The 25838-nt window shown below is 39.4% G+C and overlaps 1 protein-coding gene across 1 annotated transcript in view; it reads left to right on the plus strand.

Moving 5' to 3' along the window:
* SPIRE1 (spire type actin nucleation factor 1) overlaps positions 1-25838 on the plus strand; it is a gene marked incomplete at both ends in the record, with an annotated part of 128158 nt that overhangs the window by 62923 nt on the left and 39397 nt on the right. The window contains one exon of the mRNA XM_082479001.1: positions 18186-18311. Within this exon, the coding sequence (XP_082335127.1) occupies positions 18186-18311 (126 nt within the window). The remainder of the gene's footprint in view (positions 1-18185; positions 18312-25838) is intronic.

Genomic DNA, 25838 nt, shown 5'->3' on the forward strand with positions numbered 1-25838 from the left:
AAAATTAGTAAAATGCAGCTTTCTGTGAGTGTAATTCTGTTTAAGGCTGGGTTGGCTTTAGTATTTTTATATGAGTCTGCAGAACAGTATTTATGCTTCATATCAAAACAAGCAACTTGCAGTGTACCCTGTAACTCTGTCTGAAGCTGGTGAAGATTTTGGAGCCTTACCAAGATAGTAACTAATGCCCCAGATGTTGTCACTTCATTTTATATTGAAAAGGAATGCAACAACATTGGCCATTTGTGAAAATCGTCACACTCAAAAAAGACAACAATTTATCAGATCTCTTGAGTCCTGTTTGTAGTGTACTCAAATGTCACAAGCTAGTCTTTTTCTAAAAGAAGATCCACCAAGATAAAGGCAATCTGTGTCTCCACATGTTGGTGGGGGAAAAAAATTGAAATTACAGTAGGTTGGAAGTTCTCAGTTCCCTCCACCTTTGTTGCCATGGTACTTGAGCTTGATTTGCTGGTTTGACTAAAAATTAGTCATATTTTACCTTCAGTTGTCCATGCAGAACTGGTGCCTGAGGCTCCTTTTGTAATGTTGGGGAACATCCTGTCCCAACTGTTTGGGTCCCTGAAAGTACAACCATCTTGTTTTTATACCTCTTAAGTTCTGAAGGGAACAGGTTCTCCTTTGGTTATTCCTTTTTACAGTTTAACTCTTTGGGGACTGTAAGCTAGAAAAAACCCAAAGATCTCCCAAAATGATTTTGTGAACACACCCCTGTATGTTATTGCTATGACAGGGCACCCCCAGGTAGATGCCCCTGGGGAGTTTGGCCCTCTGAAAGATGGACCTTCATGGTGCTGGTCTGAGCAGGTAGACACCTTGTGTTGGCACGCTCCCTGCCCACCCTCCCTCTCTGTGATGAATTGACGGAAGTGGGACCTCTGAGCTCAGCAGTGAGGTCCCAAGGACCAGTGCTCATCTCCTGTGCTCAGGGGCTTAAAAACATTCCCTTTGGGGCTCTTTGCCTCCCAAAGCATGCTGACTGAGAGTACACCTTTTGGTATCAACTACCCAGTGTCTTCGGACAGACACATAGATATTGTGAAGGTCCCAGAAAAACAATTGCTAAGATTGGGTTAACAAAGGAATATAGAGATCTTGACTGACTAGGACCCACCCACAGGCATTTACTTATTCCTTAACCATTCTTTGAGCTAACTTGGAATTGTTTTAGAAAAGCATTAAATCTGCTATTTTTCTCTTGCCTGAGCAAGCCTTGTACATCATGGTTATTCATTCAAACCCTAGTGTGTTTCTTCTGTCTGTGCTGTCACCTTGGCTGGAAACCATGTCACCTATATTTAGTCAAAGCATCCCAAAAGTTTGCCTGGTTTTGTTTTTTTAACTCCATCAGTTACTTCATCTGTTTTGCAGCAAGGCTCCTCAAACATTTGTGCAGGCACAACTGAAGGATTGCTGGCACAAACTCTGCTGCTGGCTGACTTGTGAAAGGAGTTAGTGTTTGAAGCTCTGGTACTGTGCAGGCCCAGGGAGCTGAGCTGAGGACAGACTGCAAAATAAAGGAGAAGTGTCTCTCTGCGTGTTTGAGTCTTCGTAATGTATGAGCAATATCTCCATGTTGTTGGTTTTGAAAGAAAATTATTTAGCAATAATAATAGGGGTTTGATATGAAGAGCTTTATAAACAGCTGCAGAGGAAGTGGATTTATGACAACTCACAACTCTGTGAGTGAAAGATAAGTAGAAGCGGAAGTAATTTTGTACTGTTCACAACATTTATTTTGAGAGGTTTTGCTTAGAACTGATTATACCAAATGTACTTGCAAGGAAGTTGTCCCCTCATGACTTTGGTTTTCCCATTAAAAAAAGAAGTTGTTTTTTTTTCCCCACTTACTTTAATTATTCTCATACAGAACAGTGGAAACATCCCATCCATCGGCATGGCTTAGATAGGTTGGAGTTTCTTATTCCAGGCTGGGAGACAAAACCAAATCACCTTTTCTGCGGTGATTTTTACCTTCCCATTATGGCTCACAGTAATGCATCTACACCAGTTAAAAACCTCTGTACCCGTAATTCACATAATTATACTGGTATAACCTGTCTAAGGTCTAAAATAGTCTAAGGAATCCAAGGAGTTGTCCAACAAAAACAGGAAACACAGATTGAGTGTTCAGATTATTTTTATGTATGGGGAGGTTAGAATACACCTGAAATTTGTGTGTGGCCTTTATGCATCTAAAAGAAGCAGAGCGGGGCATGGAATTTTTCCCCATCTGTTTTAGGCTGCAATTATTATAAATAATTTTTACATGGGTAAAAATAAAGTTCTAGTTTTGAGTGGATGTGGAAGGATTCTTTGGCAGTAAGTGTCCCGTAGTGCATAAAATGCAGAATTTGTTGTGACAGAGCTTATCCCTTTAAAAATACAGATGTCTAAAACGTGCAAAGCAGTCTGTTAGAAATACACGTCTGAGGTTTATTCTGAAGTATCAAAGAACCTGTGTTAGCCTGTGCTGCTAAAATAGACCCTGGGGACTAAAATAGATCAATGAGTGTTTACTTTCAAGGTACGTTTTGTTTGATGAGATTAATTTGAAATTCTGACTAACGACTGGAAATCAGGGTAATGGTTGGTCAATTAACAAAATAATGCCAGTGAGCCATAACAAAGTAAAAAAAGAACAGAGCCGCTCTTCGTTACAAAAGTGACCCATATCTTCTCGGCACTATGGATTAACTCCAGCACTCAGCCGGGTGATGCAGACTGACCTGTCCAAAGCTGAAGGGATCTGCCTGAGAGTCTCTCCCTTCAACTCGCAACCACCTCCCCTCTCCAGGTCTTGAAACTGCTAAGTGCACAGAAGGCTGTGATGGATTTTTCAGATTGACTGTCAGCCTGGTAAAGGCAGTTGATCTGCTCAGAAAAATTTGCCGGGACAGCAGCTTGTCTTACATTAGGGTTTGGCAAAGGTTCGTCTTGTCAGAGTCTAGTTTCGACCTATGTAGACTTTGTAGTCTTGGATGTTCGTGGGGTTGCAGGTAGCTTGTTAACTCTACTGACTCGTTTTGCTACTTTAAAAATGCAGGGTATTTTTTTACAGATTCGTGTGACATCTTCTATCGTGTTTGTAAGGCACAAGTGGTCTTTGATTGCCATGTAATGCCAACATCCCATGAGGGATATCCCATGTACCTTAGCAGTACTGCTTGTATTACTTACATTATGTGTGTGATACATGTTTTAGTAGACAAGTAGATTAATGGTGACATGCAAAACTGCTGTACAATGCTCCCTCTCATATAGCGTTATGTGTTGAAGGTTCCCAGTAGCTGCCCTCACAGACTCTACTGTAGATTAACTTGTTTCTGCAGTTTATAAGTTATGCATATGCGGCTCTTGTTTGAAATGGGCAGTATAGGTGTTCTTGTAGCTGGAATGCTCTACAGGCGAAAGTAGGATTTATGGGGTGGGGGAGAACTTCTTAATTGGGCCAGCTGATTGAGCTGGGGAAAAACATGTTAGCACAGTATAGGCTGAAACAAAAGATCCAACAGCAGGGTCTCCAAGTGCTTGTCTGCTCTAAATTTTGGGGGACTCTAACTTTTGTGAGGTGTTGGAGCCTCACAATCCACCACCCCGTTCAGGAGTCAGGAGGAATAGTGGCTGTGGAAGCTTTGCCCTTTCAGTTCTTGCCAGGACACAAATGACTCGATTTGAGGATGCTCAGAAGTTTTTCTTGCTGATAGCAGTTGTGTAAAAAATGATGGGTATTTCAGTTGTCAATATTGCTAGTTCAGAGTTCCTTTAAGGATGATTTAATTGCATTGCCAAAGAAAATGGAAGCAGCATAGATGCTACAGAATTACTAATTCCTTATAGAGGCATATGGTACTGTAACAGCAACATGGGAAAAGTAAAGAAACGGAGCAAGGGCCCTTTAATTAAGCCACTGTGATCTTCTTGCTTTTGAATTATTCAAGAGGGAGCCTTGGGCTGGAGGCAAAGTTTCTTTTGGTGCATTTATTTCAGTGCCGGTAACAGTATTAAAAGAAATGAAACATTTGGAGGAAAGTTGTTTGAATTGACTTAGAAGTACCACTAATTTTACAAAATAATAATATCTGGTTTTAGCTATGTGATTTTTTTTAGTATGCTCTTGATTACTGTGTTCCCATGATGCTATTTTCTGCTCCCCTTTGCTTAGTGTACTGTTGCATGCTGTATTTTAGAAAAATATTTAAGTGAGATAAGGCCATTTGATACAAGGAAATAAACTGTATATTAGATTAAGCTGTCCCCTGGAGATCTGAATCTAAAAGTGAGAATATCGTATTTATCCCAAAGATTGGTCTGAAGACAGGGAATGTTTTGCATTTCTTAGCAAAAGGATTTTTACAGTAGGTTTTTGTTTAAAACATGTAGTTGCAACATCCTTAAGTAACTGAACCAGTATTAAGGGGTAGCTTTCAAAAGACTATTGTCTGCAGGATGCATGGCCCGGAGTGTATTTTAAATGATCGAGTAGTAAATATTTCTAATGAAATAACACAAAGGGAAAAGCAGTATTCTTCTGGGTGATGGCTTCAGTGTGTTTCTCTGGTAGTTTTAGCTTTGCCTTACTGCATTGCTTGGGCCATACCATCCTAAAGCTCCTGCATCTGTACAGGTGATTCTTGTATGTGTAGTTGCGGAGAATTATTTTAACATTTCAATCTAGCAGCCTTCCTAATAAGTCACACTGACTTGGGCCACTGAACAAAATGGTCCCAAGAGATGAACTCCTTGAACTATTAAGTTTGGGAGAGCGTTTGTTGAAGGGAAGGTGTAGGCTAGCCTGGATGTGATAGGAAGACAGTAGGCATGGGAATTCAGGGATTTGGTGTGGGGAAGTGAAGCGAACTGTCAGAGCTGAGTAGCAACCATGGCTACCCATTGTTTGGACACCTGAACTAAATCATAAAAAGAAGAAGATTTAGCTAAGGGATTGGCAAGGGCAGGGAGCTAAGGGAAGCCAGCTGCATGCGAGGGCAGTGCTTCATATGCAGCTCTGAGTTTGCTTTGTGTAAAGCCTGTAAAGCAGGCACTAGGAAGACTTTTTTTGGGAGCCTGGTTGGATGGAAAACGGAGGAGTTTTTTTGTCTTTGCCCTGAGGAGAGAACAAAACCCTTTGTCTTATTTATATATTTGTATCTCTGAGAAAGAAGCTAGAAACTTGATTTTTAACGCTAGGAAAACTAGGAGTTTGTTTTATTGTTATTGAGTTCATGATGGCAAGGAAGAACAAGATACTTTGGGTGATTTAAGCCAAAAGAGAGATCTATGGGTTTTGCCTGCCTTTCTCTTCCAACAAAGGCAAGTTTGGAGTTGGTACAAGAAGGTCCTAATGAGCATTTGTATTTGTTTTTCCTTTTTGGCGTGCCAAGATTTCTTATTGTGAGCACTAAGATCAACACTTGCTTTAGATGAGCAAATTCACGTGAAGGCAGGACTCTTTATGAACTGGTCTTTTCTAATCAATTCACGTCGATCAATCCACTATATCATACTGTGTGTAACAAGCCCCCATGTATGTATTTTATACAGTCACTCACACTTGCACAGGTAGATGTAAAATATCACTGTCTTCAATACACCTTTTAAAATAGAAAGATTATAAGGTGATGTTTGAACATGTGATGGCATTGGGGAAAAAACGAGCTAAAAATGAGCTATAAGGTTTGTTTTTTAAAAAAACTTTGACTTCTGTGGTAGCATGTAATATTAACAAACAAATGAAAAAAATTAAGTTCAGGAGAGTATTAGTCAGCATGATTTAAGTCTTTTCATGTCTGGACAGAGGAGTCATGTCACAGTAGAAATACTTTTAATGGCTCAGAGGTTAAAACAAAACAAAAAAAGAAAAGAAAATGTGTTTTCCAGACAACACGCACATTTGGAAATAGAAATATTCAGTAAGTTAATTTTGCCTTTGTGTTTGTGTTTAATTTCTTACAAACCTATACAGAAAGTGAAGGCATTCCTGTACCTTAACTTGAGCAAGAAAGCTGGGGACAGTTTGTATAAATCCCTTTAATGTAATTTTAAAGCAGCTTTGACATGACAAGTGCTTAAGTGAATTATGTTGATAGACAGGTTTCATTAATTAAAGTGATGTCATTTGGTGTCTTAAACAGTTGTCCTGATTTTTCATTCTGGGCAGTGTAATTGGAGGTCAACACGTGGTCTGCTTTACTTGAAAGTAACCACTGTGCTCATTCTAAAAGGGTGATGTCAGTCCTTTTCACATTTGAATGTGTTAGTGAGCAAAGGAGGGGCATTTATTGCAACTTCTTGTCCTGGAAATGGTGCCTACTGTGTTCCGAGCCAAGGCACTTTGCTGGGGACTTTCCAGTGAAGAGTCTGGTTGCCAGAGGCACTTCGCCTCATGGTGTCACCTTCAGCAGAAATGCTGAAATCTGTCCTCGAGGGAAACCTTTAAAAAAAAAAAAAAACAAACTGCAAAATAGTTGCAAAAAGTGTACCTCTGAACACTACGTGTTGTTTTTTCATTCCTACCTGGGCCCACGTTTTGTCACAAGTGGCAGAAAGAGGAGAGGGAACATGCCTGCTCCTTCCAGGTCCTCTCCCGGTGGCCAGGGGATGCATGGCAGCCATCTGCCCTCAGCCTGGCTCTGGGGTCAAGTGAGCAGGTAAAACAGGATGGGCGTGTCTGTCGAGTCCAGGACACTTTCCACTGTAAAGACAAAACTCCAGAGGTTTGTAATCTCTCACCAGGTATTACTTCTGCCTGGGTGCACAGCAGTGAACTGCTGAGGTGAGATAACTGGTGAGGTAACTAGACCACCCCCACACTAACCTCTATTGTCTTACATGCCTACCACAATAAAATGATTAATAATTTTCTTTACCACTCTGACAGATAAAGATAACCTCTCTTTGAGGTTAATTTGGCAGCTATCTAGGCCTTTTAATGAAGATGCTGCAAGCAGAGTGGTTTCTTGGCAGCTCCCTGCTAGTGCCACGCTGCGTTTGAGGGGACTGAGGCCCCCTCACCTTCCCTACCTCCCCCAGCTTCCACTTGAAGTCATCTTTCTCGTGGGACCCTGATGTATACTTGAGGATACTGGCAAAAAGTCCTTTAGAAACACTAAGTTTGGGGCTTTTTGGCAGGACAGTGATGTTTTCAGCTATCTTTGCTGGCAGAACAAGCTGTACGCTTTAACACTCATCAGTTTTACATCAGAGTCTTTGTGGATGGGACGGTATATCCTAAATTCAGTTCAGAGCTGTCAACAAACTCCAATTGAGCCACTTTGCCAGCATCTTAGATTTGTCCCTTTATCCATCACTACCAAGTCCTTCTGTATGAAGTTGATGTTAAACTGGCTTTCATCTTGCTGAAGGTAGCAATGTTTGAAATAGATCTATATATTTGCATTTCTAGTTACCTGTACTTTGCTCTTAAGTCTTGTTTATTTTAAAAATAACTGCCCTGAGTTTCAGTCCACAAAAGTGGCTTTATCGTGAAAAATGGCAGTACAGAAAAGAGTTACCCAAGAGTAACAACTGGTCTTTGACTACATGCGGGAGAGTGCTCTATCATGATCACCCTTTTGATAACCTTCTCTCCATGGACTGAGGTCACTACAGTATTAATTACCTTCCAGAGATTTAATTCCTTTTGTATTCCTTCTTTGGAAGGGGTTGGTAAACGTGTCATGAAAAAGCATCTATTTCAATGGACATGTAGTAGATGCCTCTGCAAGTGCCAGGGGTTTTAAAGGTAGCTTTGAAGTTGAAGAACTGAGCTGGGAGTTCCTGCCTGACTTGCAGAGATATCTCTTTCATGATATGTAACTGAGAACAGGTAAATAATTATCTTGGCATGAAATAGTTTAATTATTTTAAGAGCTGTGTTTGAAAACAAAGCACTCATGCAGCAGTTGACTGAAGAACTAGGAGAGTGATTTGCCTCATTCCTTTTTCTTTTTTTCCCTTCAGACAATAAGATTTTGATGAAGAGGCGGCTGGTAGCTGGGTGGTGGTGTAGTTAGTGTTTTTTTTGTTGTTGGTGGTTTTCATTGTTTTTTTTCCTTAACTATTCTCAGTCAGGACACATCCCTTCATCTGCAGAACATGCTTGTTTCTACAAGGCTCCTTCTTAGATAAGAATGGTAAGACTTATCTGATGTGGTTGAAATAACCTAAAGTGCAACACTATTTTATGTTAATTAAAAGCAAGGTAATAAGAGTTGGGAAGACTGTTCAAATACTTTATATTATATATTTCTTTTCCAATGCATTTTTTGAGTGTGCAAAGGAATTTAAATTCCAAAAGATGCTCAGTATTTGAAAGTGCAAGTAGCTGTTTTTGAAAATATAACAAACTTTGCTTGTTTTTGCAATCAGAGATTGGCCAAGGTGGATGGCTTCGCCTCCTTCTACAAATGGCATACTCTGAAATAAGCAAGCTAACTGTTAGAAAGAACAGCCAAACCCTAGAGAAGAGAAATGTTTCTAAATTTAGTTTATTAGTGAGAGAGGATCTTTCTTGCTCTCTGTCTTTGGGTTCTTATCATGTGCTGAGGTCTGTGTTGTTCATCCTTTTTAGAAGCAAGGACTCATTCCTATCCCTTCCAGGGAGTCATGATGTTAAAATAAAACTAATACGTTTTAAGATTGGAGCAAGAGGTCAGCCTTTAGACTGCACTAGAATCTTCACAATCTCTTTAATTAGAAATAATGATTACGTTTAATATGTATTCCTATGAGTTCCGGACCCAAGATTTCAGGAAAACCACCAATTACTACAAGATGTATAATAATTTGCTACAGTTGTCCATTCTGAATTTTCATATGGAGACTGAAATCTTTTCAGCGAATAGTGCAAATGGACCAACAAATCAGGGACATGATGGAAAAATAAGCTGTAGCATCCTACGTGATTTGGTCAGCTATGGCTTTGATCCAGATTTTCTATATTTTCTTAATCAGGAAAGATTCCCACCAGCTCAGTGGGCTTTGCATCACCCTCAGATCTCCATCAGCAAAATAGAACTGGTAACTCCTAAGGACCTCAAGCGTGAGAGAATATACGCAGCGTGGACTGCAAGGCAACTACTGTGAGGGAGACCCTACAGTCACTACAGTTCCTGCGGTGTAGACTCAGTGCGGTTTGGGATATATGAAGCGGCCTTGAACGTTTGACAGAGTGATGGTTTTACTCCTGTTGCTGCCGTTGGCAAGAAATGCATGGAGCCAAAGCAAAGCAGTAAAGCTGTCTTTCCCTCAAGCCTCTGAGCAGTCAGGGCAGTATAAACACCATCTGCAGTCCCTACAGGTGGTTAATCCCACCTATATACAGGGCGTATGTCAAACCCATTGACTCCAGATAATTCAATTTCTAGTAATTACCAGACTAGAGACAATTTCCAGGAATGGAGTGCGCATAGAGGAGAAGGACGAAAAAGGACTCCACCACTTGAAACAGAGTGAATTGAGGAGAAAATAACACCTTTTAAGTTCTGACTTATTGAATATCTGTTCTGCTTGAATAAGCAAGGATGTGTAATGGAACCATAATTACAGTATTTTCTTTTTAATCAATTAATCAATTTTGGGTTAAATAATTTTGTTCATAGCTATCTGAGAGTGGCATATGTTTTGAGTATTAAAATTTATGTAACTGATAAGCTTTATAAGACAATGGCAATGTAGATTCAATGGCTGCAAATTTTAAGACAAAAATGTTAAGCCTACTTGCCTAGAAGAAGAGGAGGAAGAATTTTTCTGTAGGCCTTGTTCATTCAGTCAGAGTTTCAAGACTTGATTTCCCTGACAAAGGTACTACAAATAAGGAGTACGGCATGCATGAAGGAATAGTATAGGTTTCTATACGCTGAGATCTAATGAAAGCAAAGTGCAACTGGTTAGAAGTTGCTGGATTTATTCATTGGGAGTGAAGTTTAAAAGCTTGTTATGTTTAGTAATGCAGTTAATTTGGTTATGCAGCTGGAAATCTGCTTTTTTAAAAAGTCATGCTTCAGGACAAAACATGAAAGCAAATTATTATTATGCCTACTGAGAGAAGTTTCAGCGCTTTACATAAAAACAAACAAGCTACCCACACACATGCATTTTAAAACTCTATATGAGAACTGTAAATTGCTGCCAAGGAAAGTGCATGTTTTTATTTTAGTTGACATACTTTAATTGGATTTTAAGTGGCTTATGAATAAAACTGCCTTACATTAATATATTGTGTCTCATTTAATAAGTATGCAAACATCTGAACGGTTTAGTAATGAGATTGATGGACATTGTTGAAAAACTGTTAGGGAAACAACTTGTCTTCTGCATCGTTATCGCCTCCTTTTCTATGTGTGTCAGTGAGATTTGGTTTTTGATTTCAGAGTCATTCCCCATCATTTTCTGTTGCCTTTTGATAAAATTGTTTTCTCTTTTATCCTGTTTGAAATTTTCACTATTTTCTACTAGTTTTCCAGAGATGCTCTGTTTTGTTTTGTTTTTTCCCAAGTGGTACCTTGAGTGTAATGGTTGCTCTATATGCTTGTACGGAGGCTTGGGGAGAGGGGAGGAAAGAAGAGAATCCTGCTCTCATTCTGTGCTGCATATGCCAAGCACCCTGGTACAAAACCAACTCTCCTCTCTTTTCTACTGAAGAGAAATAGTAGTTGCAGTAAGAAGGCACCCTCCAGCCCTAAGGAGGGCCTGAGAAGAATGGCAGACAACCATACAAAACGACATTACAGGGGTGCAACTCCTTGCTATCAGATGTTTGGGTCTAAGTTGTTTAATAACGTAAAGGGTGGTTCCACAGCTTAATGGGCTGTTAGCTAAACAACTGCAGGTAGCCCTGTGAATATGTACAGCCACTCCCCTTCTCCTTTAATTATCTAATTTTATCATGTTTCCCCATCTATGCCTCTACTCTGCTTCTGAAGCTAGTTTTCTTACCCAGATGCCTCCATCCTGTCCTGTCCTTCACGCTGCTGCTCCTGCATGAAATGCAGTTGTCTGAGCAGTACGGATGAGAGCTGCCGAATGTACACAGAGCTGTTGCCTTGTTGTGAAGCAGAGAGCTTTAGAAAACGGTTGCTGCTGACAGGCTAACTAGTGGTTTTGCTGTATGTTGCAAGGGTTGACATTTCATGTAAAAGAACGGGAAAAATATAAATTGTAGGATTTTGCCCTTGCTCATGAATAATCCCGTTGATGTTCCGCTGAATAGTCAAAGAGCGAGAGCTAGCAAATTCAGATTGCTGCATATTTATATTGTTAATTCCTCCATTATTCTGCTAAGAAACAACAGAGCACAGTTTCTCTGAAACTAAGAGAGAATGCGGAACTGGTTGTCATTTAATTGGTTCTTTCGAAACAAGCCTCTTTGGAAAGCGGGATGTTGTTAGCCCACTGTGTAAAGGCAGTGTAACAATATACAAATTACTTATTACAATACCGAACACGTATTCCAGAAACAGCTGTATGCTGGTGGTGTATTTGAGGGGTAAAAATAGCTAAATAACTTTCAAGAAGAAATGAGAATTTTCACGAATGCAGCTTTATCAAGGAGTCTGCACTAGCACATACAATTAGTCAGTCATTGAAAAATTAGTCAAAATGCCCAGTGGAAATATCACCATCACACAAAAACATAGGTTGACCTTTGTTTGAAGTCAATTTCGATAGTCAAGGTCTTCATTCTGTACTTAGAAAGCTAATAAAGAGTAAGAATAGGGTTCACTCAACATGAAAAATACAGGATTTGGCTTAAAAATTGAAATGTAGTCAGTAACATATACTGTAGTTTGATTTTCATTTCTTAACACCCATGTAAGTTTTAAATGCTTTCAAAAGTGTTAGTAATTGTGTTAAATATTTGTAGGACTTGTTTCCCTAAATATAGCGTCATATAAATGTAACAGAATACAAATTGTCTTCACCTTTAATTGTCTGTCATTGGAAAGGGTTCAAGTTTATAAGTTGAGGTGTTAAGTCTTGCAGTTGCTGTCTGTTGAAATTTTATCAAGATTCTCATCAGTGCTTAAGTTCACTCTAACAGCATGGAAGACTTCTTCAAATAGCTGTGAAATGTAAGATTTTAAGAAAGAAAAGGAATAGCAGTGCTCAGCACCTCAAGGCAATCAGTACCTGGATGGAACAGTGTCAGGACAGATACTCTGTTTAGGAGAAAATAATGCAGTAGAGTCCTTTACTGTGCACCAGTTTCATCCTGAGCATTGTTTAATTGTTCAGGTTTTGCTTTGTATTTCTAAAAACAACTACAGCATATGAAACGGTGCTGCAGCATTTCCCAAACACAGTCTACCCATGTAAATCTTTCAACTTTACTTTCACACTGACTTAAGTTTTGACTCAGGAGAGCATTTGCAAACATTTGTTAGTCCATTCCTGTTTGACATTTAAGCATATCTATAAATAACTTGCTCAAGGCCTTTAATCCTCAGAGTTTGAAAAGTTAATGATGATGAAGATTGTATGGTACAGACAACTGGACACTTCTTTAAGGATCAAGATCTTATGCAAAGCACTGTTGTCAGTCCTTGCATCATCTAATTCCCATTTGTAGTTTTGGCTTTAATTTCAGCAGCTACGTTTTTTCTTCTCTTTACAATCCTGAAAGTGGGAACAAACCAAGGCCACTATTTCATGAAATTGTACCTGTTATTGCTAAATGCAATAGCTTTGCTGCTGCATTTGGGTTTTCATATTAGAAAGGACAATTGGTAAAGAAAGAATATATTTGTTAAGCCATTTTATGGGGAGGCTCGCTTAAACCATTAAATTCTGACCTTCTCTTGTTCACCTCAAAGCAATGAAAAACACGAAGAACAAATACCAGTGTGCGGGCAAAGCCTTACCAGATTGCTGGGGAAGACTTAAATAATGAGGTAGATGTGCTTGACACCAGCAAACTAGCCATTTACCTCAATTTTCACAAACCCTACCTTTTCCTTGAGGTGTGTAAAATTAATTAGGAGCTCACGTCAAGCAATGGACATTCCATGGCACTTGCAAACGATGATTTAAAAAATCCATTAAAAAAGTTACAAAGCTTCTGCAGGTAGCGCTCTGGGAAGAGTAACCTTCTGTGAATACTTTCTATACTTTCTGTGAATTTATTTTGTGGGTAAATAGCTAACTCTGCTCTCGTCCCTTTTGTCTTATTGCAGTCTTACCTCACTAGTGTTTCCCTTAAGTCCTTTATCAGAGGGGTCAGCTAGTCCTTGGCCCACTGCAGTTACAGGCGGTGGAGTCAGGGGCAAATCTCTGCCTGGAAAGTTTGAGAAAGCAGCTGTGAACTGGTAGGGAGCTGGTGAGCTGCCTCCAGGTGTCGTTAAAGCTGCCTCAAAACTTGAACTATGCCTAGGTGCTGTGTACTATGCACAGTGGTGGTCCTAGCAGGCAGAAACATCTTACAAACTCATATCAAAACACTAATTCCTCTGAAAGGTCCATCCTTAATGTTATTCTGGATAACCAAGTGAAATGCTTGGTTGGGTTTTACAAATACACAGGTATTGTCTCGGTAAAGATTTTTCTGGTAAGGCAGATGGCTCCTTGAAATTCTATAGGAATAAAATTATATATATATATATATATATATATTTTTTTTTAAAGCCTAATCACAAGGTCTAGTTTGTCTGCACAGAGATAAAGTCTTTCAGAAAACAACTTTGACTTGGGAAGGCATCTCAAGCTGAGTTTTATTTTTTGAACCTGTTGCAGTACCATACTGCAGAAGATGAGGCAGATACCTAGTCCAGTTGCACGTTCAGTGATCCGTTGGTTAAAGTAATTTCTTCTTGTTGCTTAAGAAAAAGTACATCTTTTAAGTCTATGTTAGTACACCAAGGCTTTCAAAACACTTAACAAGCCTGGCATTTGCAGGCTGGTAGTACGTTTTGCATAATATCAATAGCTTGTCTTTGTGTCTCATGGGAAAAAGAAATCCTTTTCTTCTTTGTCGTGCATTCGTACAGGCCCTCTGCCCGAGATGATTACAAGTGGAAGCACTTACTGTCTTTTGAAATCTGAGTTCCATCAGGCCAGGTGTTTTGATGAAGCTTCCACTATATATCTAGCCAAAAAGGTTTTGCAAAACCTACCTGAATTTTAGTGGGTGGGTCAGTTGTATTTTTTTGTCATTTTATGGAGCCTTTGATGGAGTATATTCACACAGATGCAAGAAATGCTGTTTGATCTCTTTGGATGGTTAAATTGTGATTTCTGTTAACGCTTCTTTGGCTTGGTGCACTCTGTTACCTAGTCAATTGAGGATGAATTTGGACAGAGAAGCTGGCAAGGCTATGGTATTTACATAATGCCTTTTTTTTTTTCTGTGAACCCTGAATGTGGAGGGAAACAGTCTCTAATCTTCTTAGTGATCTAAGCAAAGATTGAATGCTTTGGGTCAAGCTGGGTTTTGGATAGGGTCAGTTAGGAAAAAAAAATAAAATAAATCCCTTCACATCTCTTCACAATGATTGCAAGTGGAAATACTTGCAGGCCAAGCTAGTTAATGTTTCAGTAGTTGATAATATTTTTTATATTTCCCCAGTTTGTGAAGACCACATAATTTGTTTTCAACCATACTTTTTGAGACTTCTTGGAAACAGAACAAACAGCCCTTGTATTAAGCTCTGGACACTGTTTGCGTTCATTCCCCTTAGGATAGTTTTAAGTTGTATCATGAAGGATGAAAAGGCAAGTGTCAGAATAAGCAGTGTACAGCGGCTTTCTTTCCTCGATGAACTCTAAATGGCTGGAAAAGACTGCAGACCTGATCTTAATCCTTCTTGCACCACAACCTCTATGACATGGTAAGAGGAGGAGGAGTTCTTTAGGTGGCTGTCCTTTCATATTTCAGTTATTAAAACATTCTGGCTGTGATTTTTGTGATGTGTTACAGTAACATAGCTTTTCCAACACTACTATCATAAAATTAAAGATGTGATTTTGGTGTTTTTTTTTTTTTTTTTAAAGTAAATAAATATCCTGAACTCAGGGCAGGAGTGACATTTCATACTTGATTTGCCTTGCCTACCTAGATTTTGCAGTATTTTTTCTTGTAGAAGTTATAGTTTGCCAGGCACTCTGAACAACATGCAAGGACAATATATTACAATGAAGAGGAAAAAAATTACTCTGTCCTATTTGCATTTTCATTTTTCTTCAGGCTTATCTTCCCCAATCCAAAAATTTATGCTAAGTCACTTGACTTAATCCCACAAGGGGATTTTGTATGTAAGGCATCTTCACACAATATAAGATCACTCAGAGATTGATTTTTCAGAACATGAAAGTTAGTAGGAACTGTTGGCCCTCTTAATATCTGCAGCCTAACGTTTACAAACCAAATGGTTAACTTTTTATGTGGTTGCTTTTGTAACTAAGTTTAGCAGTGGGCGTTTAATTTTTTTTTGCTTGCTTTGTGTTCAACAATAAAATCAAGATTATATCCATCCCCTGCTTGAACTTGCCATTGCTGCATTTTATTAACTTTCTCAATATTTGATGCAAATTGCTTCTGATTAACATACTTCTAAATAAAGAAAAAAGCATTCTTAAAAACCTGTGTTAAATCTGTATATTAATAAAATTTTATTCTCAGCTATGATGACTTGTACCATTTTATGGCCTTTTTGAAATTGCTGCTGTTATTATTGTTATTGCTGTAAGTGGTATATTTTAGAATCAAACCCTTTTTATCTGTGCTATAATTAATAACCAGAAATAGCTTACTGAAAATATAGTAAGGCAGGTAAGGACATGATTAGTTATTGAAAGGAACACACATTAACCATACTCAGAATTTGGTCTTTTAAATGTTCTTTTTCGTCGAGGGAAGTGTTTTATAGCTTCTACCTTTGTGGTATGCGTTGTCACTGTAGCACACGTTAGAGGTGTGTCAGTTTTGGTTTTTCTTCCTTTACCTGCAAAGGAGATGGTATGATTTGTTAAAAAAGGAAAAAAAGAAAAGGAAAAAAAAGGGGGGGAGGAGGAAAGAAAAGGGAAGAAAAAAGAAAGGAAAAAAAAGAAAAAAGTGTGTTTTTTTTTCTGTCAACTATGTCTTTGTGATTATCTGGAAAGAAATGTGAATGGTATAAGAAAATTTTGGTCATCATCGTAAAGCGGTATAAAATTTGAAAGGGAGGAAACCAGGGCAGTTTTGTGAGCATATCCGCCTTGTGTTCCCTATTTATAAGGAAAGTATATAGGAAGGAAGGAAAATACATGCACACACATATATAAACTTTCCTTATATATATTATTTTTTATGACTAAAAGGACATCTATATATATATATATATGGGTACAATAATCAGAACAGGATATTGCAAGAGTCCAAACTGTGCTTGTGAAAATTTATCAAAGAAGTTGACCGAATCTGACCACTGAACTCTGTGTTTATTATACTAATTGGAAGAAAAAAAAAAGTAACAAGGGGGCTACGGCCTTAGAAAGAAATTTGTCAGTGAGACTGAGTGAATCTAAATCTGACTGCAACCAAAAGGGAATTGTTCAGCCCTTCCTCCCTTTCCTCACTCTGGCAGCGCGTTCCCCTTGCTCCTTTTTGCCTGCGCTACTCTGCATGTGTCTGTGCCACGAAGAATAATTGTCTCCTGCCCCACTTCCTTCACAGTGTTAATTTTTGCCCGGGTGAGTAATCCTCTCGGAGTTAGGGCACGAACTCTGCTTCCAACATAAGGGCATCAGTGGACGCGTACAGCTGGAGGCCACAGGACCACACCTTTTAGTGGCAGCACGGATTTAAATCAAATTGAAAGCAATATGGAAAAGCAGCCCAAGCGTTACATGCATTGTGCCCCTTGTAACCACAGTGTTCGCTGCAATAGCAGGAGAGATTTAGACAAATATGCCACTAGGCTAATTAAGGGCTCTTCTCCTAAAGAGGCTTTTGTCTCAAGCTTTAGTTCTGGAGATCTGAATGTAGCCACCTACTGCCTCAGGTTTTGTCTTGTTCTTAAGATTTAGCTTTGTAGCTGTAAATATAGCTATATATGTAATAAATAGCTACTATAAAACCACAGTAACAAGACACATTTTAAGGCCTTCATTAAGATTTTCTTTTATTTTAATGCCTTCACCGATATAATACATGATATGGGTGCTCTAGTTTCAGCCTCAGGTTTGGTTTTTCTTTTTTATTTAAAACTGTTTAGGGAACAAATTATAGATGTTATTTTGTTCTATTTGTTTCCAGCCAAGGTTTCCATGATGAATGCTTAGAGGTGATGGATTTGACTTATGGAAAAAGATACTGCAACAATTAGTGTCAGTGCTGAGCTATTCTACAGTAGTAGAAGCTGGATGTTCATGTTGATGAAGCTGGATGTTGCTCAGACCGTTGAAATATACTTGAATATAAAGACTGGTTTCAGTGAAACTTCTCTTGTCGGGAATGGGAGATGCATGTTTTACTCTAAAAGCGATGCTGGACTTACTTGCTGCTTAACAGTAGTTGTGAATGATTATTAGTTCATTGGAGTAGGCTTTCAGAGTGTTGCAGGTTTGGCATACGTGAAAACATTTATCAGTGTTTCTTTACATCAGCTGCATCTGGAAATGTTCGTGAATGTCTGAGGTGAAGCAATAGGACTGAGCTTCCATGGGTCTTGCAGATTTTTAAAATCTTTGTACTGCTTGAAATAAATTAAATCAGATTTTTGGCTTGACGATTACACTTTACTTCTTTTCCTTGCTTCACCTTCCATCCTCTCATAAATTGGTAGGGATACAGTTCTCTTCCACGTTCATAAAAAGCTAAGCAACACTTACAGTGTTAAAGCTGGTTTGAATTAAGTACGTTTTCCCAAAATTTGATACTGCAAGACTGCTTTTTTCCCCTTTACAATTATGTCATCTTTTTGTTCTTTTTTAATGAAAAGGCAATGTCTTGGTTTTCAGAGTTTTCCAGGACGTGGTCAAACAGTCCCCTTACCATCCTTATAAAACTCTTCTCATAAAATAAATGGTAGCAGAAGGTTTAGAAAGTGCACACAATTCCTGCCTAAACTTAAATATCTTGTGGATTTTTGTGCCCTAAATATTCCATTGCATTCCCTTTCATGTTATCTCATGTCTTAATGAAAGCAATGGGGCATTGTTTTGATCTTGCTATTTATTTTTCTTTCTAGCTGTGTGCTGCTCACCTGCCAACCCGATCAGAGGCGCCAAACCACTATCAAGCAGTATGTCGGGCTCTGTTTGCTGAAACAATGGAACTGTACACTTTCTTGGCCAAAATTAAAAGTGCAAAAGAGGTAAGCAGTCTGAGAAGGTTTTCTGCTTTTGAGCTCATTACTGTGTGAATTAGGCTTACAAAATCACTTCTGTGCCCAGCCAGTAGTGGGTATCAGATGCTGGAGGAAAGTATCTGTAGCGTTCAGGGAGAGCAGTTCTACAGCTGAGGGTTTTTTTTCCTTTGGTCCAGTAACCATTTACAGATGTCTCATAGAAATTGTTATTAATTGTGACTAGTCTATTTGGGAGTAAAAGACAAGTTTTTCTTGGATGCACGTATGCAATGTGTAACCCTCCAATTCCTGCACGCCTGTATGCGATGTATCTGCGTAAAAACCTCTCTGGTGTGTCAGGGATGTTGTGAGGCGTCAGAGCTTTGCCTTTTGTTCCTCAGCTCCTTCTTCTGCCTTGTCTTTGGCTGAGAATTGTCTGAGATTCTTCTTGCTCGTATTTTGTCCCCAGTCAGCAGCTTCCCTTATCTTTGATGTACAGTTGGGTTGTTTGTCTGTCACATAGGCTTCACAGCAGAGCCAACTCAGAAATGCTTCTGCCTGTAGGTCGTGATGGTTGTGTTCGCTGCCTGCTTGACTGTTACTGTTGACTGAAAAGCCATCCTATGAACCACTTCAATTAAACGGTCTGCTGAAGAATAACTTTGAGGGTGGGTGGATGATTTTTAATGAAGACAGTTTCAGTGATCTGGCCTGCAGAATGGCTCCTATAAACAATTGTATTAACATGGTGCAAGCGTTGCTTACATTGGAAAACCAGCGGGTGAGGGGAGGGGCAGGAAGGGAAAGATGCTTCTTAAAGCTGGTTTCTTCACCGAAGCCAACTTGTCAAGTAAGAACACTTTCATAATTTTTCCTTTTAATGAATCCCTGAAGGATTTTCTTTTCTTGTGTAAGTCAGGATCTACAGTACCTTTGAAAAGCAGGATAAGATTTTACAGGCTGATCTAAAAATTTTGTTGCTGACAGAGGCAGAGCTGTTCCACCCACGCGCTCATGCTCCCACTGTTTTCCTTCATCTGGATTGAGGAAACAAACACAGCAAATACCAAACAAAAAAAAATAAGGAGTCATTCCTTGTCAGGTTAATGAGCTGAATCAGCTCATTAAAGGGTCAGATGAGCCTCAGAGCAGCACAAGAGGGCTTTTATCCTCACCCTGGTAGTAGAAGACGCAAACGAGTCAGAGGCGTAAAGGACTGGTGCTGTCTTTCCTTTCTGGCTGAGTTGCATCTGCTCAAGGGGGAGAATCCTTCAGAGATGTTTTTCTGTTGAATGGGGTCAAGTTTCACTTCCCCTTTTCCTCCAGTCCTACTCAAACTGAAAGCAATTTTTAAATGGAAGGAGTATCATACTAGGATAATTTTGACAGTGTCAGCATGACTAAAGAGCCACTTGTTTTCTGAAGTGCCCGTGTTACAGTTCATCTGCATCCAATGCCTCTGATACAGAGAGCAGACAGGATACAGTCTCTCTGTGAACCCTGTCGTCATTAATTTCACATCTCGGCTTTTGATTGCTCCTTAGTATTCTGACCCCTGGATATACTAATTGAGGGACCTGTGCTAGAAACACCTCTGTTAACAGCTACTGCAGAGTCCATGTTGAGGCTCAAAGATAAGACCCTTTGGAGTTCATCTTTCTGCTCAGAGAGAAATTATTTTTCCAGTAGTTCTTGAACATTTTGGCCACAGTAAGCAGTAATAAGGCATCTCTGTTGTCAAAGTAAAATATTGTGTTTTATAACCATTTAAACTTAAGTCTTAACAATATTTTTTTAAAATTTTATTTTAAAAGTAGAGGGTTGTTTTGAATTTGCAAATTATTTAGTCACCTTGTAATTGGATGTAAAAAACCAACATCTGATCACACCATAGAGCATACTATGAGTTAATCCCAAATGAAAGAAACCATTTGCCCCTCAAAGGCTATTAGGGATTGATTCAAAGCACATTTAGGTCAAAGGAAGTAATCCTAGTAGATGGAATTTTGGTCCTACTGAAATCAGTAAGACTTATTGCTGCACCTAACCAAGTCTTTTGATTTCATTTTGCCCTGGATCAGTCCCCAGTAGGCATACAAGTGACCAAAAATATTATCTTACAAGCAGCTTCTGCAATCTGAATACTTTGGTTTTATGATACACTTGATCCTTGCTTGTAGGTTTTATCCAGCTATAGATTTGGAATGTATTTAATTTTGAAAGTAACATAGTGTACAAAGAAAAAAATAGGTATGAAGAAAATACAAGGTGGAATGCAATAAATCTTGTTACACCATTTGAAAATGACCTCTGTAGTTTATACTTGAGGCAAGCAGGAATCATATGATCACAACAGGTTTGTGTCAGTAAAAGCTGTGGTATTGTTTATATGCTCTTCTCTCTTGCAAATACATAGAAGAATCTTAATTAATGAGGAATATGGTTAAATACAGTTCAGGTCAATAAATTCCTTTTCTTTTTGTTCTTGTCATATGAGTATTGGATATAAAGGAGAGAAACATTTAATACTTCAGTGAGGACATTTTGTTGTCATGAATTTGTGGTGGCTGCATTGGCAGATAAAAACCCTATACTGTGTAATATCGTGTTTGTGACACTAAAGATGCCAGGAATTTTAAATTGTTAGTGTATTTCAAAAACTGACAGCTTTATTTGACGATCTTCCTTTATAGAATCCCTTAGACCTAGACACAGTTGTGGATGTGAGACCAAAATGAAATTAAAAACACTAAAAAGGGGGGAAAACTCCTCTAAGATTACTTAAAATAACTTTCCTGTGAATAAAAAAAAATACTTTGAAATTCCTGGATTCCTTCTAGGGCCACTGGATGGCATCTGGGTATCTGTTTCCCAGGTATATGAAGTTCATAGTTTTTGCTCAGTAGGCACTTGAATAGCCAACTTCATTGTAGTGGAAGAGGGAGAATTTTTAGCTGCAGAAATTCACTTGCTAGGTGCAGACCAAATCTGACCTATCTTATGCTACAGCCTAGCATAGGTTTAGGAGGGAAGTACACTGTGAAAGAGGCAGAATAAATATTGCTGTGGGGCTGTTTTCATTTTGGCACTATAAAAACTTGTCAGGATTTTGAAAGTTATGGGATTTCATGAGGGATAGATCAGGAGTCAGGAGGGATAGGCCTATCGGGTTGTAATGTGTTTTATTACTAATATATATACTGAGTAGTCATCTGCTCTCCAGTCTATCATGTGAACATCACTGTCATATAACAAATGGAGCGTAGTTTCAGAAAGGGTTTTACTGGCATGCATTTGGGTGAGTGCATTAGTCAGAAATGATGAAGCAATGAGTGAGCTGTTCAGGTCATCTCAATGGATGACAAATAAAATGGTTTAGGCACTTTGTCACATACTTGATGCCATGTGGTTTTTATTTCCAGCCTGATTTCCTGTGTATGAAAGGTCAGCAGTAAAGCTGACTTGCAGACAGGGAGATGGTACTTCCATTCTTAAAGAGAATGAAACATTTAATGTAGTGGACACAGGACAGGACTGAAGCCAGAGTTGAGAAAGGTGTGATACTACTATTGCAATAGGAAAAAAAAAATAAAATAAAGTAACAGTAGTAAAAATACGTATTTCTGTGGAATAACAGCAACAGCTCCAACGGTAGGGTTGAAATTAAGTTAACTAATCTGATCTAACTTTGTGTCTTTTTGCAAGGTGAAGTTTTTCTAGCAAGTTTCCTGAGGTGTTTTTTCAGCTTGCTGGCAGCATCTGTATGCTACTCAGGCTCTGTGAAAGGTGCCTTTGCTGCAGATCCACCCTGGGTCCCATCTGCTGCCATCCAGAAGTGGTCTATTGATGGGCCAAGACCTCCTAACTCTGTGCTCTGCTGTTTAAGCATTTACAGCTGATGACAAAAATGGAGTACAGCTTGTTTCTCATCTCAAGCGGTGAGCTTTTAAAATTGCAGTAGGAAAATTCCACAAAAATGGGATCTTTTTCATTTTTTTTGATTGTGTGTGGGGAAAAATGGTCAACAAGGTGGAGGAAATGCATGCGTGTGTGACGAGAGGGAAGACAGTTTAAATATCTGCTAAAAATGGACCTTGTGTACAAGAAAAGATTAGTCTTTTTCAGGGTCATCCTAAAGTCATTGAGATCACGTTTGTTGGCACCTAGCCATAGATGGAACTGTAGGTGCAAATAAGTGATGTCCATGAGATAAAGTTCCTGCTGTGGAGTATCTGAAAAGGTCGCACACGTTGCTCAGAAATGGCATCAAGTATAACTGAGAGCGCCAAAGAGAGACTATGCAAGCATAGGAATGCAGAAATTGCATGGATCAGACCAGGGATCCACCTGGTCTGCTATCCAAATTGTGAACCTGCTTTTTTGAGGGATATCTCCACTGGTCTTCCTTCAGGTCCCTGTTACTGCCCAGTCTTGCCTTATACTGGAGTTAATGCTCCATGTGCACTTAATGGCTGAGTGAGCCGGCAATGTGCCCTTGTCGCAAAGAAGCCTTACAGTGTCCTGGGCTGCATTGCCAGAAGTATTGCCTGCAGGTCGAGGAAGGTGATCCTTCCTCTCTATTCAGCACTGGTGAGGCCACAGCTGGAGTGCTGGGTCCAGTTCTGGGCTCCCCAGTGTGAGGGAGATATGGACATACTGGAGAGAGTCCAATGAAGGGCCATGAAGATGGTGAAGGGACTGGAGCATCTCTCCTAAGAGGTGAGGCTGAGAGAGCTGTGTCTGTTCATCCTGAAGAAGAGAAGGCTCAGGGGGATCTCATAAATGTCTATAAATACCTGAAGGGAGAGTGCAAAGAGGACAGAGCCAGGCTCTCGTCAGTGGTGCCCAGTGACAGGACCAGAGGCAATGGGCACAACCTGAAACACAGGAGGGTCCCTCTGAACATCATGAACCACTTTTTTACTTTGAGGGTGACCGAGCACTGGCGCAGGTTGCCCTAGGTTGTGGACTCTCCGTCCTTGGAGATACTCAGAAGTGGCCTGGACATGGTGCGTGGCAACCAGCCCTAGGTGGCTCTGCTTGAGCACAGAAGCTGGACCGGCTGACCTCCAGAGGTCCCTTGCAACCTCAACCACTCTGTGAGTCTGTGAGTGGTACCAGTAAATGGTGATGCCAATCTGTAGCAGAACTAAGCATTTGTGGGTGGGCTGTGGGTGATAAACTCCACAACTGAGACAGCTGGTGCTAAAAGACACCATGTGATGCTGGCCAGCATAAACTACATGAAGTGTCCAGTAGGCAGATGTGCCTTAATCTGCCACAGTAGGTTTGACTCATATTTCAAAAATTTTTAGAGATTGCTGTATACCCTAAAGCATCAAGATTAACATTCCTTCCCAGCTAACTAAGACTTTGTATATTTTTATAATTGCTTACATCTTCGATTGCAGTGAAAGTCCATGTTCATCAAAAACTCATCCATAATTTCATTATCCACAGTATGCCCTGTAATTAAGTTTTTGGTAGAATAGAGATAAAGCTCCCAATCTGTCATCTTTGTACTGTTCTTTTAAATCATGTCGTCTTTCATTTCTGTCCTTTCTGATGTAAACTCTTTCAGTCTGCCTGGACGTATTTCAATCTGATCTGTATGAAAATGTAAACATACAAATTTTAGTTAAGTTCATCATTAGAAATGAAATTGTTCCTTTCTTTTTTTTTCCTAGTTTCATGCCATGCAAAGACTCAATTGGAAAACAGTTAATTAAAAGCGTCACGTGTTACTTTCCATTTAACATGGCTATACTGGTATATTATTCGTACAAAATATGTTAATAAAGGTAGTTAATAGGTACCTCAACAATGTTAATGGCTAACTTATTTTGGAAATATGGTCATTAGCCATGTTTCTCTTAATAGTCCCGTGACTATCATAGCCGTTGAATGCCCTGCTGGAGAAAGCACAGCTGGAGAAACAAATAGATTCACAAACTTTTCTGCTCATAACTTCACTTCTGCCTACACTTCCAGGCTTCCACTGGCTCCACTTTTGCAACTGTGTTGTCGTCAGGCTTGCAGCCCCATCGTGATTTGTTTGATCCATCAATTTAGGAGCTTTAATAAGGGAAAAGGCTGCTTTGGTTTTGTTTTGTTTTGTTTGTTTTTTTTTTTTCTTACGTGATGCAGGCACCGTCACTCACTAAGTGTTACATGCATGTTGTTTGGTGTTTTTTGCGTCTTCTTAAATAGTTGTGTTGAGCAGCCTTTCCACGGCTGAGCAAAGTGTGTCGACCCCTACCACTATATATGAAGAACTTTGATAACCAGTCGAGAGGTTTTCAGGGACTGATTTAACTGATCCTGTTCCCATGTTTGAATTAAATGTGATTTGGGTCTTTTCAAAGAACTAGAGTAATGCTGCTTGGCCAAGCCCTTGAAATTAAAACCCAAGTTGGATAGCTGAATATATAAAAGCAGTTTTTCCCCTATGTGCAGCTTTTAGTTTTCAACTGAGCCTAGAGGTGCAAGAATATCTCATGAGTTTCGCAGATAGCAGCGTAAGAATTACTTGCATCAATGAACAAATGATTTCTAATTAAGCATATAAACTGATAACTGCAGTGGACTGTGTTCTGCAATTGGTGAAAGGCGAAGCCCAGATCCGTGTTCCCAAGAATACTGTCTTCATTAAAACGTTGCTTTTTGGAGAGCATTTTGTGGAAGCGAGTCTTTGACGCTGTGCTGACAAGTGTCTTACATAAACTCCCATCTGTCACCGAGCACAGGAGAGTGCGTCTCAAATGTGGGACACGCAACAGCAGCAAATCAACTGCCTGCTTTTAATAGTGCAGCAAGACGTTTGAAGACATTTGGTATTTTTATTACTAGCTTTTGCCACAAGATGCAGGGTTTTTTAAAAAAGTGGCCAAACGGTTTCAAAAAAGCCATAGCTGTTGAAACACTCGTTTCCTACGCATCCAACCCTGATTTCCTGAATGAATGCCCAGGCTGTAATAGGTGAATCAGGTCTGTGGTATGGGTCTGAGGTTCAGGGATCGTTTAGAAAAACCCTTTTAAGATATTTCTGCTTTCTGAAATGGAAACCCACTTAGGCCAAGTATTTATTATACTGTAATAGCTCTTCTTAATCCATTGTCCCAAGGGTAGGTCCAAGTGGCTACAGCAGCTGAGGTTACTCACAGGTTTTGGATCAGTTATCTTCTGACAAATGGTGCCTTGTTTTGTAAATGTGTTGGTTTCCATAATTTACGATTGAAACTGATGCGAAACCCACTGATGCTGGCTGGGGGTGCTGGAGGGAAATGATAATGTTTCATTTAATCTAGAAGTTTAAACATAATAATTTGTCACAGTGAATTTATTCCTTCCTAAGCAGCACTGGACAGGTGAAGAAGAGTTAAAGAAACCTTCTTAAGCATTGGCTGGAAGGGTAGAGTACTTGGCTGTTTCTTTTTCTCCCCAGTCCTCCAAAGCTTTCTAACTTCTATAGTGATGGAGATTCCTTTCCTTTCTACTGTTCTCCACTAATTGCATAGTGAGCTGTGTTTAGGGGTCTGAGCTGGGTGCTGGGAA

The sequence above is a fragment of the Vanellus vanellus genome (genome assembly GCF_965231255.1).
Source record: "Vanellus vanellus genome assembly, chromosome: 2".
Lineage (NCBI taxonomy): Eukaryota > Metazoa > Chordata > Aves > Charadriiformes > Charadriidae > Vanellus > Vanellus vanellus.